The following is a 16,716-nucleotide window of genomic DNA, read 5'->3' on the forward strand; positions in this document are numbered from 1 at the left end:
ACGAGTGCTTAAGGGAATAATTCTGCGAGCTAGAATCATGGCTGGACAGTATCCGCTTGTTCCTTAATGCAAACAAGAGTGCCGTTTTTGTCTTTCCTCCACAAGACCCTGTATTATATCCCTTTCATACCGCCATTATACTATTCCACAAGTGGAAAAATCAAGTACCTTGGAAATACGATGGAAAACTTAACTGGCGTCATCATATTGAACATATAACTTCAGAAGCTTCCCGTGCAATGGGGATTATTAGAAGGATAAGCAATAATCGATGGGGCATGCGCAGAGACACACTCATAATGATTTACCGCATGCGTGTTCGACCTATACTGGAGTTCGGCTGTGTGTTATTCTCCGGCGTCTCTGCTTATAAGCTACGTCCACTAGTTTTGCTGGAACAGGAAGAGTTTCGCTTATTTCTGGCGCTACCACTGTTTGTAGCAAACTCTGTACTTTACAAGGAATCACGAATACCTTCCCTTGAAATTACATTTAATATACTCACCGTTGAAACATTCATAAGGCTCTATGAATCCCTACTAAGAAGGTCCCAGTCAATCTTTATCAATCAACCAGCCCCATTTTCTTGGCGTCTCATGGCGTCGATTTCACACGACACAATTGATTTTAACACAACCGTTATTGAGTCCGTTAGATGTACACGTAAATGGTGTAGTCACTTTATACAGTATCTCAAATTCATTGATTACTTATGCTGACATATACCCAAACACATCAAAGCAGCTTCCCTCGCATATTCTTAGCGGCTTACTCCAAAATACCTTGAATCAGCTCCACACAAACGTAATTATAGCAACAGATGCTTCGCAGAGTGGGGAAAAGGCCGTAGCTGGATTTTTTTCATAATCACTGGATTGGTCTTTTTCTGTTATGCTTCCCGACTTCATCACAATATTCCTAGCCAAATTCTTAGCTGTCCTAGTTTAGCGTAAGCTACAAGCTTCCAGGATAACCGCGGTAACAATCACAGACTATTTATCGCTGTGTAACTCACCTACTGCTCCCGGAGAGTTGCGTATATGAAATATTTTGTACTCACTCACTACAAGTCATTTGTGGACATTACGATTATTATGGGTACCTTGGCACAAAGCCATATTTATGAATGAGGTGACAGACAGCTTGGCCAAGGCTTCTATCAGCGACCCTGTGCTTACCCTATTTCCAACGATGGGTTTCATCACGTCTGTCAGGTTTGAAAATACATCCTTTTAAGATCAAAATCAAATCTAACATCATCCTGGGAACTACACCACTTCCAATTCTCCTGGAGCAGAAAATTTTGCAAAACCAGACAAAGGGAAGTGACATTAACGAGACTGCGTTGTCGAGTCCCACCCCTAAATTTATACATGCACTGATCTGGTCTGGAAATTTTCCCTTTGTGCCATTGTTAGAACTGATTTGAAACGATTCAACACTATTTACTGGAATGCCAGAATTTCTTCTCCTTGAGAAAAGGACATTGGAAATTACAGTGTGACAGCTCGGCCTGCCATTGAACACTCCGGTACTGCTGTCTTTCGGAGCGTCTGTGCTTGGGAAATCAGTCAGGAATGTACGGATCGCCATAGAAAATTTCATTATTGAATCAAACCGATTTCATTGTTGACCATATTATTCATTTCATTCCTCCTTTATTGCCTTATTCATATTATATATATACTTTTTCATTGAATGACTATTTACTGAATCGTTTTGAACTTTACTCGCTTTAATTTATTCATCAAAATTATAGATTTTTAAATTTATCACCTTAACACGTATGTAGGATGTGCCCGACTCTTGGCCGATCCCCGTGAGTGGGTCTGCGCCAAGCACATCATAATCATCATCATCATCATCACCACCACCACCACCACCGCCGCCACTACGTTCTTCTTCTTGGAAGACTGCGTTTGGTAGTTTGTCAAGCCATCATCAACACGCACGCTCTGTCAGAGAAGAACAAACACCAAGCCATGGCTGGCGCCGATAAATAGCAGCCTTTGTTACGCTCCAGTGCTGAAGACAACTGCGAGCTCCTGCGAGGTAAGCTGAACGACGGGTTTTCCCTCAAAAACGTAAGGTGTCTTCAATTGTTCCTTCCTTTGCACCCCCGTTCTAAACTCTTGAAGGTGAGGAAATTGCGGATACTACGTCTTTTACTTGCCTGAGCGGATAAACGAGCTAACGAATATGGTCGCTGCAGCCCTTTCGAGCCTGACACCCATGACACCCTCACGACGAGCGTAAAGCTTAATAACCCAGAGTTAAAAAACCGCCGAAGTCGGTAGGCTCAGGCATGCTACTCGTGTGTATGCTATGCTGGTATGATATCTATCAGGTGTTTCTGCGACCACATTAAGTAATTTATAAATATCGCCTATGGCTGCATTCTAGTCCCTGATCAGGTATCCTCGAAGAGGCGGATATTACTTCAACAAGAACTCGAAAGGTGCAATTGATTAGGTAGATTCACTCACTCGTTAACTAAGTTGTGAAGAAGTACACACAAAGTAGCGAGCGCAAGAGCAGACGACATTGCGGCCGTCCTCAACAAGAGGAAAATAAAGACGAGGGAGGCTCGTGCAGCGCATGACAAAGGGTCTCGTGCAACGGAAATCGTTGGAACGCCGGCACGACTAGGGCCGCCGGGCCTCCGGATCCCACATCTACCGGTGAGGTTCACCTGACCGAGCGTCCGTCTTCGGGACAGGGAACGCCTCGGGTCGTTGCACGGCACGAGACCCCGGAACGGCCTGCTGCAGCCTCGAACCCGCATCTACGCGCGAGGTTCGGGAGAGCGAGCGTCCGCCGCCGAGACGAGGAGCGCCTCGGGTCGTTGCCTTGCACGAGGCCTCAGGTCGGCCTGCCAGCATCTTGGAACTACCTTCTACGCGCGAGGTTCGGGTGACCGGGCGACCGAGTGGCCTGTTCTCGTCTGCGGAGCTGTGGGCCGTCCACCTTTTCCTGCCCCATGCTGCTGCGTCTGCTCTACCACGCCGGTCCTCATCATACCAGCGAGTGCTCCACCGCAAGGACTCAACGTCTCACCACACTCCGGACTTCAACCACAACCTCGTGAGACTATATTTGTCTTGTTTACGAACAGCCTGACATGCGTGGTTCTAGTTGAAGGTATTCTTCGTGATTATGTGCCGTGTAATATAATTGTCGTGTGTTTGCTAATCATGTGCCGTCTCCTCAATCTTCTTCGCGTCACACGCTTTGCAACGTGACGATCCTAACAAGATCACATAAGTACATTAGGGCACATATTGCAATTTACAAAACGTTGCCGTGGTGACTGCAAGTCATATCCACTTGAAAAGAATTCAGTAGATCACACCATTTTAGAGATATATATGCGCCATCAAACCTGCGGTAAAGATGCATGGTCACTCCACTTTTTGAATGAAACGCCGTTTAATGCATTGACGCACGAAAGTAACGGACCGCCGATGTTTTTTTAGCAAAGTTCTGGAATTAATACATCGAAACAGGAGCCATCCTGACGATTCGTTCCAAGTGGATTCGCCTTCCGAACTTCCTGGCTAGAATTTGTAAATTTTAATATGTGCCGCAAGGTAATTAATCCAAAAACTCACTGAATGTTTGTTCATCATATATGTATTTCGATTTTTCGTCCAATTTTTGTTAATTAGCTGACAATGTGTTTCTATTTGTCTTGCAAGTAATGCCCGCCTCTCTGAATAATGCAGCTGATGGACTAGAATTGTTGCGTGCAACAGACAATTTTTAAAGCTTCCGCAAAGCTTAAATATCATCACCCCGTACGTAGGACACACGTAGGATGCTATCCTATACTCTTACTATGCTGTACTCGAGCAGTAAGGTTTAGGCGTTTGGTAAAGAACACCAAGGGGCCAATATTAACTCGGAGTGATATACAACGGCCTGCGTCATAGCCCACCGTGGAGCCGTCGGACGCAAATAATAAGGCAGAGTTGTCAAAGCGTGTGTAGTTAGTCGTGAAAGAAATGCAGCTGGTTTCTCTGGTGTTCGTGCTGTCTTCCCGTCGAAGTGATTGAAATGTGTTCTTACGTCGCGATGACGCACACATAGTTGGCGCAATGTGTCGCAGTCCCTTCTTTACATGTGGAAGGACTTGGCAGCTGTTGGAATTTCGAGAGTGCATGCGTAGAGTTGTCATGTTGCTCCATCTTTGTTTCTCAGCGCTCTGGACAGCGTTTACCCGCGCTGTACTTTGCATCATTGTCCAACTGCGCTTATTTCTTGTGTGCAGGAAGATACAACGATACGGAGGACCTTGCTGAGGTCGGCTTCGAGAGCTTGGACGAGTGGCGCCCGACCGCTTTCCGTCAGTGCAAGAAGGTGTGTGTGCATCAGTGCCTATATAGTCGAGCGTGGATCCCCATCGAGGATAGCTACCAAAGCTGCGAACCACATTTATAATCTTTGGACGTCGCCATCTGTCTCGTTAACCGCTATATATGTGCCATGGCTCTATAGCTCCGGCATGCTTCTCTTGTATACGAGTGCTCTATAGATGGTATACAACCATTCATCAAGTCACGATTGAAAGCACAGTGTCTGCTGGGCGTGTTCACAGTGAGGCATATAACGAGTGCACTTGTGAGATATATGCGCGTGTACTTTTCCGGGCACTTTTATGCCAGTGTGGTCGATAAAGGCGATGCGCGAATTTCATTATCTACATAAAGAGTAGTAATTCCAATTTTAATATTGTGTCGATAGAAGAGACGCTCGAGAGACATGGCGCAAATCAAGACGAAGGCGAACTTCTGGGTTTGACACGAGTTAGGTTTTCTTATTTGCTCTCTGGCTGCGCTGCTCCTATATATACAGTGTAAATAGTCTCCTTTGCCTATGTCTTTCCGCACGTAACATTTTGTTGGGGGTTAGGATCCCCGTATTAGATCCACGCAGCCGAGTGAAAAGGGAACAGTTATCATCTTGGCTTATGCCTCCGCCCCGTTTTCAGGCTAAACGCCACACGCAACACTCGCGTCACATCAGGTAGAGGCTTTGCGCCGATCCTCACTGTATTCTATGCGATTGCATACATAATTATGCTAACGTAAACTAAACTTTGCAGCCGAATATCTCACAACAAGGGCATGCGAGAAGAATTCTGACAATTGGAACTGTGTGCAACTTCCTCAAACATTTCAATACAAACATGCCCGCTCACTGCGGTTGGTACAAAGTTAATTGTTCAATTTTAGTTATTTGGCCGGCAGACAGCGATAATTAACATCTCACTTTGTGTCCCCGTGGCCGCATAGCTTACTTGCGTAGGTGAGCTTCACGTACAGTCGCGAGCAAAAGCTTGCATGGGGACCAAAGGTGCACCGATTTCCTTTTCTTTTTCGCAGTCTAAGCATTCCGGCTCAAATCAAGACTGCATGCCCATGGGCACGTGTTTGACTAATACAATGTAATAAACCGATTTTAGGCCGTGGAGTTGCGCTTGAATATATCTGAATTTTTTTCTGATGCCGTGATCTCCAAACTTTTGCTCGCTCCACTGTACCACCCAGCGCCTACCTTTAAGAAAAACGTTAAATTTATTTGGATCACCCTGTATATTCGGGCACCTGTTGATTCAGGGTTTCATAGCTATGCTTGTGGATAGGACGAGAATGTTCGCATGTACCTAGCTACGCAGGGCCAGATGCATATGCCCAGTGTACCAAGTTGTACATTTACGTACACAACCTGAGCACATTGCCACAGCCAAGGATACAACCAGCTGGTTGTGTCCTTGGCAAAACAGCAGCTAGCGCCCCAGTAAAGTGCCGCAGAGAGAGCTTCATTGTTTTCGAAAATGTAACTTAGCGTTTAAAGTACAGCGCCGAAGGGAAAGGGTGAACAGAGATTTGCATGGCCATCTTGTGAAAACAAACCGTAATTAGAGAAGACGTTGCAGTAACATCATGGTCTTTTTCCGTACCCTACACACAATTGTTGCTCGATAAATACCAGTGCTTGGAATCCTTAATTTCTGAAAATTATTCACGAGCACTTTTATTCCATTTGTACGTTCCCCAGAAAGTTAAATGCACGCGTAACCGCAACTTCTACCAAGCCTATATATATAGTTAACATGAGTGAAGCCATCTTTTGACGTCTACATCAAGATCGCCTCCAACGTTTTGAACACACCGTGTTCCATGTCAGAGCCATGTCCCTTTTTACCGTGAGGCTCATGAAGGAGCCGCAGTGTGCCGCATCTGGACAGTAAAACGGACGCCGGCGTTGTTGCGATGCTTTGAGGAACGGTGAAAAAAAAAAGGATATTGCTTAAAAGGATACACATGGAACCAGGCGTAGTTCACACATTGGAGATCATCTTTAAGTAGGTGTCAATAGATGGCTTCACTCATGTGATCTAGACTTGGTAGAAGCGGTGGGCCGTGTGCATTTCACTTATTGGGGGAGCATATAGCAAGGAGTAATAATGCCGCGGAATAATTTTACGATATGAAGATTTCAGACCATTAGTCTCTCTTTATTTAACAACTCATTTATATGCGGAATCTTATTTCGGCGTGACGCTTTTCTGCGTGTCGGCTACCTGTTCTTTTTGCGTGCATGCACGTCCAGAGCCGTTATTTCTATGCTCAATAGCGTCACTGGTATTTGGCTCGCTCCTATTTTAGGCATACGTTGCAGCGGTATCGCGGTCTCTTTCCGTACGTATTACGGGAGTTTTCGAGAAACCTCGAATGCGTGCCCTGTGCGCTCGAATGGCCGCGGGGATTATAGGCAAGCCTCGTTCACGCGTCAATTCAGCGCTGAATAATACGTTTTTCAGCACAGGCATGCGTACACCACTCGCAAACACAATTGAAAATCAGCAACATCATAATATTTCATACAAAAAAGCTTTCACTTTTTCTGGCAAGGCAAGAGAGGAAGCGCTTACACATTTGTCTCCTTCCTTTCTAATTTATTAGGCCTCTATTATTTCCTTTTCCCTCTTACCTTTTCCTTTCTCTATGAATTTAGTTTTTTTTTCAGATATGGGACTGCAGGGACACTTGTTACAATGTCCGGCTAAATGACTCCCATAGCCATTCTTGAAGTTACTGCTGTGCTCACGAGCTCTTTCATTGAAACACTGTCCCGTTTGACCTTTATAAGTTTTTAGACAGCTCAGCGGTATCTGATAGATAACGTTGCGCCTGCAGTCAGTGAGACGAGATTTATATTGTTACGGGAAGGAAGAAGCGTTCGTCTATTTACAAGTGGCTTTTAATGGCTGAGCCAACGAGCGTAGAGTAGCGATACTGTTAAAACACTTCGTCTTCTCTAAGACCACCATCAGCGTCGTCTTCTTTTTACATTACCGACTGTGACAACATTTTCTGGTGCACATGGGCGTTTTGTGCGTTTTCATATGAATACATATCGAGGAAAGCTTGCACAGGGCACTGAAAAGCTAATTAACATTATGTTTATAGGAAACTTTCATTACATTGTGTTACAACTTGTGCAAGTATAGCACCACGTGCGCTGGTCTCTCGTCTTTATTCTTTTCTTGCTGTGATGGTTCAGAACTTATTTTTTTCTTTCTGCAAGATGGCTTTTTCTTTCTGCAAGCTTTCCTGGATATGTAATTGTATGAAAACAAGTGAAACGCCCCTGTGAACCACAAATAATAAATCTCGTTTTACTGACTGCAGGCGCAACGTTATCTATCAGGTACCGCGGAGCTGTGTAAAAACTTTTATAGGTCAAACGCGACAGTGTTTCAATGGAAGAGCTGGTCAGCACAGCAGCAACTTAAAGAATGGCTATGGCCGTCATTTAGCCGGACATTGCAACAAGTGTCCCTGCGCTCCCATATTTGAAACAACAAAATTCATCTCTAAAGGAAAAGGTAAGAGGAAAGGCAAATAATAAATGCTTATTACATTAGAAAGGAAGGAGAAAAATGGGTAAGCGCTGCCTCTGCTGCCTTGCCGGAAAAAGAAATAGCTTTCTTGCATGAAAAATTATGACGTTGCTGATTAGCAGATATGTTTGCGACTGGTATACGCATGCCTATGCTGAGAAAGGTCTAAAACGGCTAGAGGATTTCAAATAAACTTCCAGTGGCAGTTAGCGCTTGTCTGGGGTATTTGTTTCCTCATGTGATTGTTTTATTCGCGCCTTTTTAACCTCAGTTCTGAATGTGAACCAACTAGCCCTCATCAAGATCTTACTAATTTAACAAGCATGGTGTCACGCGCGCGCAAGCAAACATGAACACATCTCATTGGATGACTGCGGAAACTCGCTGTGAAAACACTGGAGTGAGGAAGCGCGGCAGCAGCCAGCGAATTGGCCTTCATGCTGCGACTCGCATCAACGCGAACTAAGCCGCTAAAACACAGCGTACGGCGGACTCTGTTCCCGTCAAAGTCCCCTTACAAAACCTCCTCGACTATTTCAATCAGATCTGGGAGAGGCGCGAGCCCCTACCGACTGATTGGAAAACGGCCATGATTGCTTTCGTACCCAAAACAGGCAAATCCAATAAAATCGAAAATCTCAGACCCATTTCCTTAACCTCCTGTGGGGGGAAGCTTATGGAATGCATGGTCCGAGATAGGCTCTCGGAATATCTGAAAGCCCAACGCACGTTTGCGGACACCATGTACGGTTTTGGCCCACATCGCTCTGCACATGATATTCTCCTGCAACTAAACCGAGACGTTATCAAACCATTTGAACACCCCAGTGATCACAAGGTAGTCCGTGCCTTAGAAAGACTTCAAGGGGGCTTTCCTTAACGTCACTCATGACATCATTCTTACCCTCCTCTCACAGACAAATTGTGGGCATAATGCTTTCAAGTATGTTCGCCAATGCCTAATGGAACGGCAGACATACCTCCGTATTCAAGACAAAGAGCATGGCCCGTACCCCCTCGGTACGCGGAGAACACCACAAGGAGCAGTCCTCTCTCCTGTCCTGTTCAACCTTGCCATGACTCACCTCCCCCCATCGCTCAATGACGTCCCAAGCGTGCAGCACGCTGTGTACGCTGACGACATCATGTTATGGGCAACCCAGGGATCCCTTGGCAGCATCGAGACATGCCTGCAACAAGCAGTGCCGTTAGTAGACGACTACGCCCGTAGCTGCAGGACTCGAATGCTCACCTGCCGAATCAGAATATGTGCATCTTCGCCCCAAACCAAAGGACACCGCACAAATTGAACTTTCCCGACGTACCGGGCCTATCCCGGAACGTGATGAAATCAGAGGCCTTGGGCTCATCACCCACACACACCGCAAGATTGACACCACCCTGCGTAAACTGCACACGGTAGGGGATCAGGTAGGCCGTATGGTCCGCCGTGTTTCGAATGAACGGGGAGGCCTCCGGGGCAGGGATGCTCCGCGCCTCACAAACGCTTTCGTGACCCACCGGATTCTGTATTCAACCCCCCTACCTGCGTCTGCGTAAATGTGTCGAGAATACTTCATACTCCGCAAAATCTACAAACGTGCCCTTGACCTCCCCATCTCGACATCTAACCAACGTCTCGCAGACCTGGGCATGACAAACACATACGGGGAACTTAAAGAGGCTCATCTCAACAACCAGTACCTGCCACATGGTACGTCGCAGGCTGGGAGAGACCTCCTACACCGTTTACGCATCTCCTACATCTACACGGTAGAAGAGCAGACGACGATCCCTGAGGACTTGCGTGGTGCCCTGATCATTCCGCCTCTGCCCCAAAACATGACCATGGTAGGCGTAAAGCGCGGGCTAACGCCCTACAGCAACGATATAGCTCACTCGCGGAGGCCTTATACACGGACGTATCTGGCCCGCATGACGGCGGGTGGTACACGGCCGCTGTTCACCAAAACGTACCTATTCAAGGGCTCACTTTTCGAGCACCCGACATCATACACGCGGAGGAAGTCACCATAGCACTCGTCGCAGCGGACCCCACATCTCGGATCATCATTACCGACTCGCGGGCTGCGTGCCAAAATTTCATGCGGGGTTACATCAATGAACGCGCAGTCAAATTCTTAAACGATGCTTCTATCTAGATCGCCTGAACCCGCGTACAATCATCTGGACTCCTGGTCATAATGGGCTAGGTGGAAATGAGGCTGCCGATGCCTCAGCCCGTGCACGAAATTACCGGGATACACTTTACCCTCCATCGCCTGATGTCCCAGCACCCAATCCGGCTACACCCTTCAAAGAAATCACGGCCCTGTACAAATCGCACAGGCTCAGGTTCCCACCCCCGGCATCGGGCTTAATCAAGACGGTCGAGCGCTGGCTCCTCCGTCTCTACACCAACACGGTATTGTGCCCAGCAATACTAAACACTTTAACCCGGCATTCTCCCGGGGCCTGCACACACTGTGACCATCCGTTCGTTGACCCCTTCCACATGGTGTGGGCCTGCCCCTCAAACCCGGCGGTCCCGCCACACCCCTTCCCATTCCCCCCTACCCGAGAAACCTGGGAGGCTGCCTTGCTCGGCTGCTCGACCCTGGAGAATCAACGTGCCCTAGTGACCCGAGCACGTGCTACAGCAGAAGCCACAGGGGTCCCGGACTAGGAACCGCTCCTAGATATTGTGTGTGGCCGGCCATTAAGGCCGTCCCCAACTCTCTCCTGTCATTACTCAATAAAGTTTTTCACCACCACCACTCGGGCGGGCGCGGCCGATCTGGCCGCCCAGAGTAGAACGCGCCCCTCTCCCTATCCTCCCACCGGAGCCTTGCGCGCGAGGGAAGACGGAGTGCTTGCTTCCCGCTTTCATCCTTTGCGTTCGCGAAAGTGACCCGATATCACCGGCTTAGTCTTGCACTCTTTCACTCGCACATACAGCATACGGTGCACGGCGACAATTTTATCACCCTTGGACTTTATACGAAACCTAACGGCAACGACAGAAATGCGTGTGGAGTGGCCATATAAATTTTCTCGCAATAAAGCGTTCACAATTAAGTGTGCGAGGAGTTTTCGAAGCCACATCGTGGGACATGGTGGCCGTTCAGGCGCTGCAAATGCCTTCTTTTGCGGACGTTCTGATGAGCAACTGAAAAGGTGTATGCTCGCATGAGGCTTCTGTTATATCTCAATACTGCAACCTACCCCATTCATCACCCGCCTATGCAGAAGTCAACGCAGCTTGGACGCCAACCGATGACTGGCCAAGAAACACCGTCTATCTGAAAATGACAAGCTCATGTGTCCTGATGTGAACTCAGACGTTTAATGTGCTCCTACACGCAGTGGGCTTCCGCACCTGGAGTCAGTGTATATAATGTAAAGAAACTAGTTTTCCTCCTTCCTACTACTCGATGTGTTCGTCGACGGATTTGGTGAATTTCTGACCGAAACGCGACCTCGAGCCGCAAAAACTGGTTGGCAGCGGTGAGATCAAGAACGCAGTCCTCACGATCTGGGACCGACGGAGCTGGGAGGCTCCCGCAAGTTCGAGGTAACTGCAGGCGGAAGAGTGACTTCTGTGGATCCGGGGTCGTCAGACCTACACTTAGTGGCTCCGGGAGGCACAACCGTCGCAGTAACGGCGTGGAGTCTTGGACGACTCGAGCAAATTGGAAGGAAGAGGAGCAGAAGGCAGTTACACGATCTGGGATCAGTGGACTTGGGAACGTGGTTACAGGAGACATGACCTTCCCAAACTCGACGTTGGGTGAGTGCTTGAGCGACAACGTTTTGCCGGACGATAAGGACAGTGTGTTTGATCGCCACCGGGAAAAGAGAAGTTCCTAGAGGATAGAAAGGGAGGGAGAGAAGGAGCGTGAGAGCTAAGAAAGAGCGGAAGAGAAAGAGTGCGAGAAAGAAGAGATAGGCAGGAAAAGAGGGCCGGCAGAAATTCCGCTCGCGAAAATAAAACAAGAGGGAACGAGATCAGCGCTCGGTGCGGATGTGGCGCCACTACACACGGAAAGCGTAAAAATTACGAGTTTCCTTCAGCTGTATAAAAGAGGCGATGATATAGGTTTCTGCCTTAATAATTTCGAATGGATTTGCGAGCAGCAATCATTTCACCAAGACAACTGGCCGGAGCGGTTGCTTGCGTTGCTGCCGGGAGAAGCCTCGCAAGTCGTAGCCCGACTGAGCGAAGCCTAGGCAGGCGCGTACACAGGAATTTCGCAGGAGAATTCGACAGGAAAGAAAGAAGCCTAAGGAATGCTTTGTTGACTTTGCGTGTAGCCTGAAGGATAATTTTTCAGAGTGGGTGAAAGGAGCAGGGGCGAATAATGTCAGTATGGTGTCAGATTTATTCTGCTTAGAGCAGTTTTACGAGACCGAACGGATAACGTGCGCCTCTGGGCTAAGGAGAGGCAGGAAGGTGTTGCTGTAAAGAGTGCAGCCCAGCTGGCGGATGAGTATGTGTCAAGCCGTGGCTTCAGGGCACAGAGCAGTAGCACACAGTACTATCAAAAGCCGTCCCAACGGCCAAAATCATAGCCTCGAGAGCAGGAAAGCACAACAGAAGAACGAGACGACACTAGTCGCAGTTCGGCACGCACCGAAGGCATAGCGAAATCGTCTGAAAGAGGCAGAAAGGAACCCGGAGGTCATTCGGAGGAGTTCAAATTGAGAGTTCTGCTGGTATGTTATAATTAACTGCAAGGAAACGGGTCACTTCGCCCGAAACTGCCCTAATAAAACGCCAGTGTTTACTTGCATAAGCAATCATACAACTAGCATCGATCTTCTAAAGGCGTACATGACGAATCTAATGGTAAATGGTAAATGGCAAAGAGTGTAGGGTACTCATAGATCTCGTCCATACGAAATTAGTGAGAAGTGAAGACTACGTCCCTGAATGCGCGTGGATAAGACAGGCCGTCATCGAACACTCAGTGTGCCTAACTATGGCAAAGGTACAGACTGAGGGACATCGAGGCAGTAGCAGCAGTCTCCAATGGGCTACCGGAAGGATGCCCCTACCTTTTTTCGAACAGCTCAGAGCCGCTATATACTGAATAAAAGTGGATGCACATTTGCTGAAGCCCTGGTCATGGCTTTGGCGAGGTACAAAGCACGCGAACTAGCTCCGCAGGAAAGTCACGATGATGGACAAAGTTCACAAAAGGAGCATGAAACAGCTGGCTCCGGAGAAGTAGTTAAGCCGGAAGAGGAAATCTTTTCGATTTCCCCGACAGAAATTCAGGAGGAGAGTCAGGCACTGAGTTATGACGATTAACAGACTGTAAAGAAAGAGGACGAAGCAGCTAGCTCCTGAATTATAGTCAAGCTGAAGGAGGAAATATTTCTGATTTCCCCGACAAACTCAGGAAGTTGCTGAGGAGCCGCCAACGGGAAAAAGAAAAGGGATTCGAAAATGAGTACCAGAAATCGTGCGAAGAGAAAGAGGTGTCGCAGAGTCAGGAGTGTGGCAGAAAAGGCAACGCGGCCCAATAAAGCGAAAGGCGCTAAACTCCGTGGACAGCGCAGTGAGAGAGTTAGAAAGGCGTGTTGGTCGTTTAGAATATGTTTCAAGTCAGAGCGCGTTCGAGCTGCCAGGTGACGAAAAGAAAGATGTGTTCTGCACCAAGGTGGACAAAAGCCAGGGGCAATTCCCCCTTGTTGACTTCTTTCCAAGGTATTAACCTGTATGACACAGGAGAGCGCGGCGGTAAGCGAACGCGAATCGGTCATAAGCGGCCGTGAATTCGTAGTGAAATGCCTAGAAGGCATGTCGCCAGTACGTCAAGTGTTGGGTTCGGTAGCGAGGGGAACAGCTTGCGTTCCAAAAGCGTGGCAGTTTGGGCCGTCTTAATTCAGTTTGGGCGAGTTGGAATGCCATGACTTTTCTAGGCTTGTAGCGCAGCTCAGAAAGAGCAAAAAGGAAGGTGGAAGGGGTAATGAAAAGGAACGGAGAACAGAGTGAGTGCTCACTCTGTTCTCCGTTCCTTTTCATTACCCCTTCCACCTTCCTTTTTGCTCTTTCTGAGCTGCGCTACAAACCTAAAAAAGCTTGCATGCCTTTTGTATTTCCTGGTTGACGAGATTGACAAGCGCATCAGACCGCGCGACCCTGAAGTACGGCTTAAAAGAGATGACGCAAGCGTCGGCTATTCCAAATGAAGAGCGCTATACATGTTTTGTGGACACTGCGCGTTTGTTTCTTTAATTTTAGTGTCCGGTTAGACGTTTTGAGATTGAGAGATCGTTTCGATAAGCAAGTTGGGAGCTTTGTTTGGAATGTTTATTTTAGAACCTCATCGATATTCTAAAAGAGATGGTTGCGCGCATATATTTTTGAAACTTCTCTTTCTTGACATGTAGTTCTTTCATTTAGGCAGATAAACTTCCATTTTTGGGTGTGAGATACGCTTGTAAAGTCAAGCCCAGTTTATTTGTTAGGGTCTTGTAGTGGCGCGCTTGAACATCAGTACACTTTTCGGACGTGGTCGCGAGATTTTTCTTTCAAAGTAAAACGCGTTGTTTGGAGGAGGCTTTGTTTAGAGACAGATTCAGATTCAGATTTATTGGTTCCAAAAAAAGTGGTTACAACATCACAGATATCCGTACAATTCAGAGAGTATTTGTACCGTTCTTTCGCACGTGTATTCATAAGACGGGAGTGTTTTTACTATCGCTTCGAGCGTGCGTGGAAGTCTCTAGAAATAAGCTCGAATTTTCTTGTAGTTTCAAGCGCGTAAATTACGCAACATTTCTTCTGTTATTTCTTTAGTGAGATACTTTTGTGGAAAGGAAAGACAAGGTTAGTGCGCGAGTCTCACGAAAGTGAAAGATTTTTGCAGCCTTATTTGGAATATGTAGATTGTTTGGAGAAGAAAGCCTTGTCTTCACGGCCTGTGCTTGTCTCACCAAACTTTTGCAGATAATGTATTCTTCATTGCGATGCCATCAACCGTGGTCTAGGTGTCGTCCTTGCTCAACTTACCGAACGCGATGAAAAGCATCCCGTGCTGTACCTCAATCGAAAACTGACAAAAGTATATGTGCATAGTATGGACCATTCAAAAACTAGGATGCTATATTCAAGGCACGAAATTCGCGACCGAGAGCGACCATTACCCTCTTGCATGATTGAGACAAATATCGGGAAAAAATATGGGAAGGTGCTGAGATGGAGTCTCATTTTGCAGGAATACAACTTAGATGTTAAGTATAGGAAAGGGAGCCAGAATAAGAATGTAGGTGGTCCGAGCCGGGAATATTAAGCTACAATCCAGGTTTTTTTTAGAACGTGTTCTGTACGTATCGCAATCGATATTATTGAGATAGGCAACCAATTTCTGTCTTACCGAGGGCTTATCACGACAGAAGAGAGAGACAGAGAGAGAGATAGGGTAGAACTCGGTAAAGTGTTGTGGGGATCATAGCGTCCTGTAGGAGTGTCACTCGGGAGCGCCGACCAGAGAGTGTGAGTTTCTGTTTTCCTAGGAAGAGTGCCGCAACAACGCGAGAGCTGTGCCCTCAAGCTGCAGTGAGACATCAGCCGTCACTTCAAGGACAATCCCCCAAGTCGCGACCGAACATCCAGGCTTCGGGCAACCTGACAGCTGGTCACCGTCAGGCCGAATCTCTTGGCGGCGGTGGAGACTGTTACGTCTCAATACGGCGAAGAGCATTTCTTAGACGCTTACCAGAGGCAACCCACCCCGTTCATCAGCCGCGTATCCAGAAGTCAGCGCAGCTTTGTCGCCGACCGTTGACGGGTCAAGACCCCCTATCTGAAAGTGACAAGCTGATGTGTCCTGGTGCGAACTCGGCCGTTTAATATGCTTCTACGTGGAGTGGGCTTCTGTATCTGGAGCCAGTGTGAATAATGTAAATAAACCCTTTGTCTTTCATTCTTACTACCGGATATATTCGTCGATGTGCTTTGTGGATTCATGACCCAAACGCCACCTCGAGCCGCGACACTACGCGTACATCCAAATTCTTCGGAAGCGATGCCGGTAAACGCTGTTCCGAAAAATAAAAGTATACGGGGGTTTCCTTGCTTTAGTTGGTCTCCATTTCATTGCATTTCGGGTGGTTAACACAGAACTGTTAGTTGCAAGTGTCTATGCGTACGCCCTGACAGTCTTTCTTATCTAGTGGTCTTTTCTACGTATTCCATTACCGCACGCAGAGACTGCCCAAGAAGGCTATTCATGAAGAACTCGATGCCACTTCGGAAGACATCGTTGGAGACGAGTATGACTGCTTCGTGAGAGGAGCCACAGTTACCTCCAGCCCGTTGCTACGTGAGTATACACTTCCAATTGATGAGGGAAGAGAACAAATTATGAAAGCATACAGCCCAAAGAAGTTATTTCCTGGGAAAGTAGCCAACTTCTCCTCGCACAAACCATCTCTATGGGCTGTTGAGCTTTCATAATATGTTCCTTTGTGTTCGTACCTCCTTGCCCCGTGCAGTGTAGCAGTCTAAGCTACCTCTAACTTCACTGCCTTGCTAGGCATTTTTTTTACAGCGAAGCTGTATATAGCTAGCGGATTTGTGTGTGCGTCCGTCTGTCACTCGCCTGTAAGGCGAAATGTACTCCGGCGCAACCCCGTGCGCACGCATGGAAAAAAAGAGAGGGAGAAAGAGAGGCGCGCGATTAGCCAACACCACCTTGATAGCACAAGGCCTGTTTACTCCGATTCATGACGTCGCGCTACCTGGTCCGAAATTTCTATTGACAAGGCTGGCGTCATAAAAACAGTGACGTTAAAAT

The 16,716-nt window shown here is 47.4% G+C and overlaps 1 protein-coding gene across 1 annotated transcript in view; it reads left to right on the top strand.

Annotated features, from left to right (window-relative positions):
* The window catches only part of LOC135916383 (uncharacterized), a 51,813-nt gene that overhangs the window by 6,730 nt on the left and 28,367 nt on the right, over positions 1-16,716 (top strand). The window contains exons 4-6 of the mRNA XM_065449742.2: positions 2,702-3,084; positions 4,271-4,359; positions 16,128-16,242. Of these exons, the coding sequence (XP_065305814.2) occupies positions 2,702-3,084; positions 4,271-4,359; positions 16,128-16,242 (587 nt within the window). The remainder of the gene's footprint in view (positions 1-2,701; positions 3,085-4,270; positions 4,360-16,127; positions 16,243-16,716) is intronic.

The sequence above is a fragment of the Dermacentor albipictus genome, unplaced genomic scaffold (genome assembly GCF_038994185.2).
Source record: "Dermacentor albipictus isolate Rhodes 1998 colony unplaced genomic scaffold, USDA_Dalb.pri_finalv2 scaffold_15, whole genome shotgun sequence".
Lineage (NCBI taxonomy): Eukaryota > Metazoa > Arthropoda > Arachnida > Ixodida > Ixodidae > Dermacentor > Dermacentor albipictus.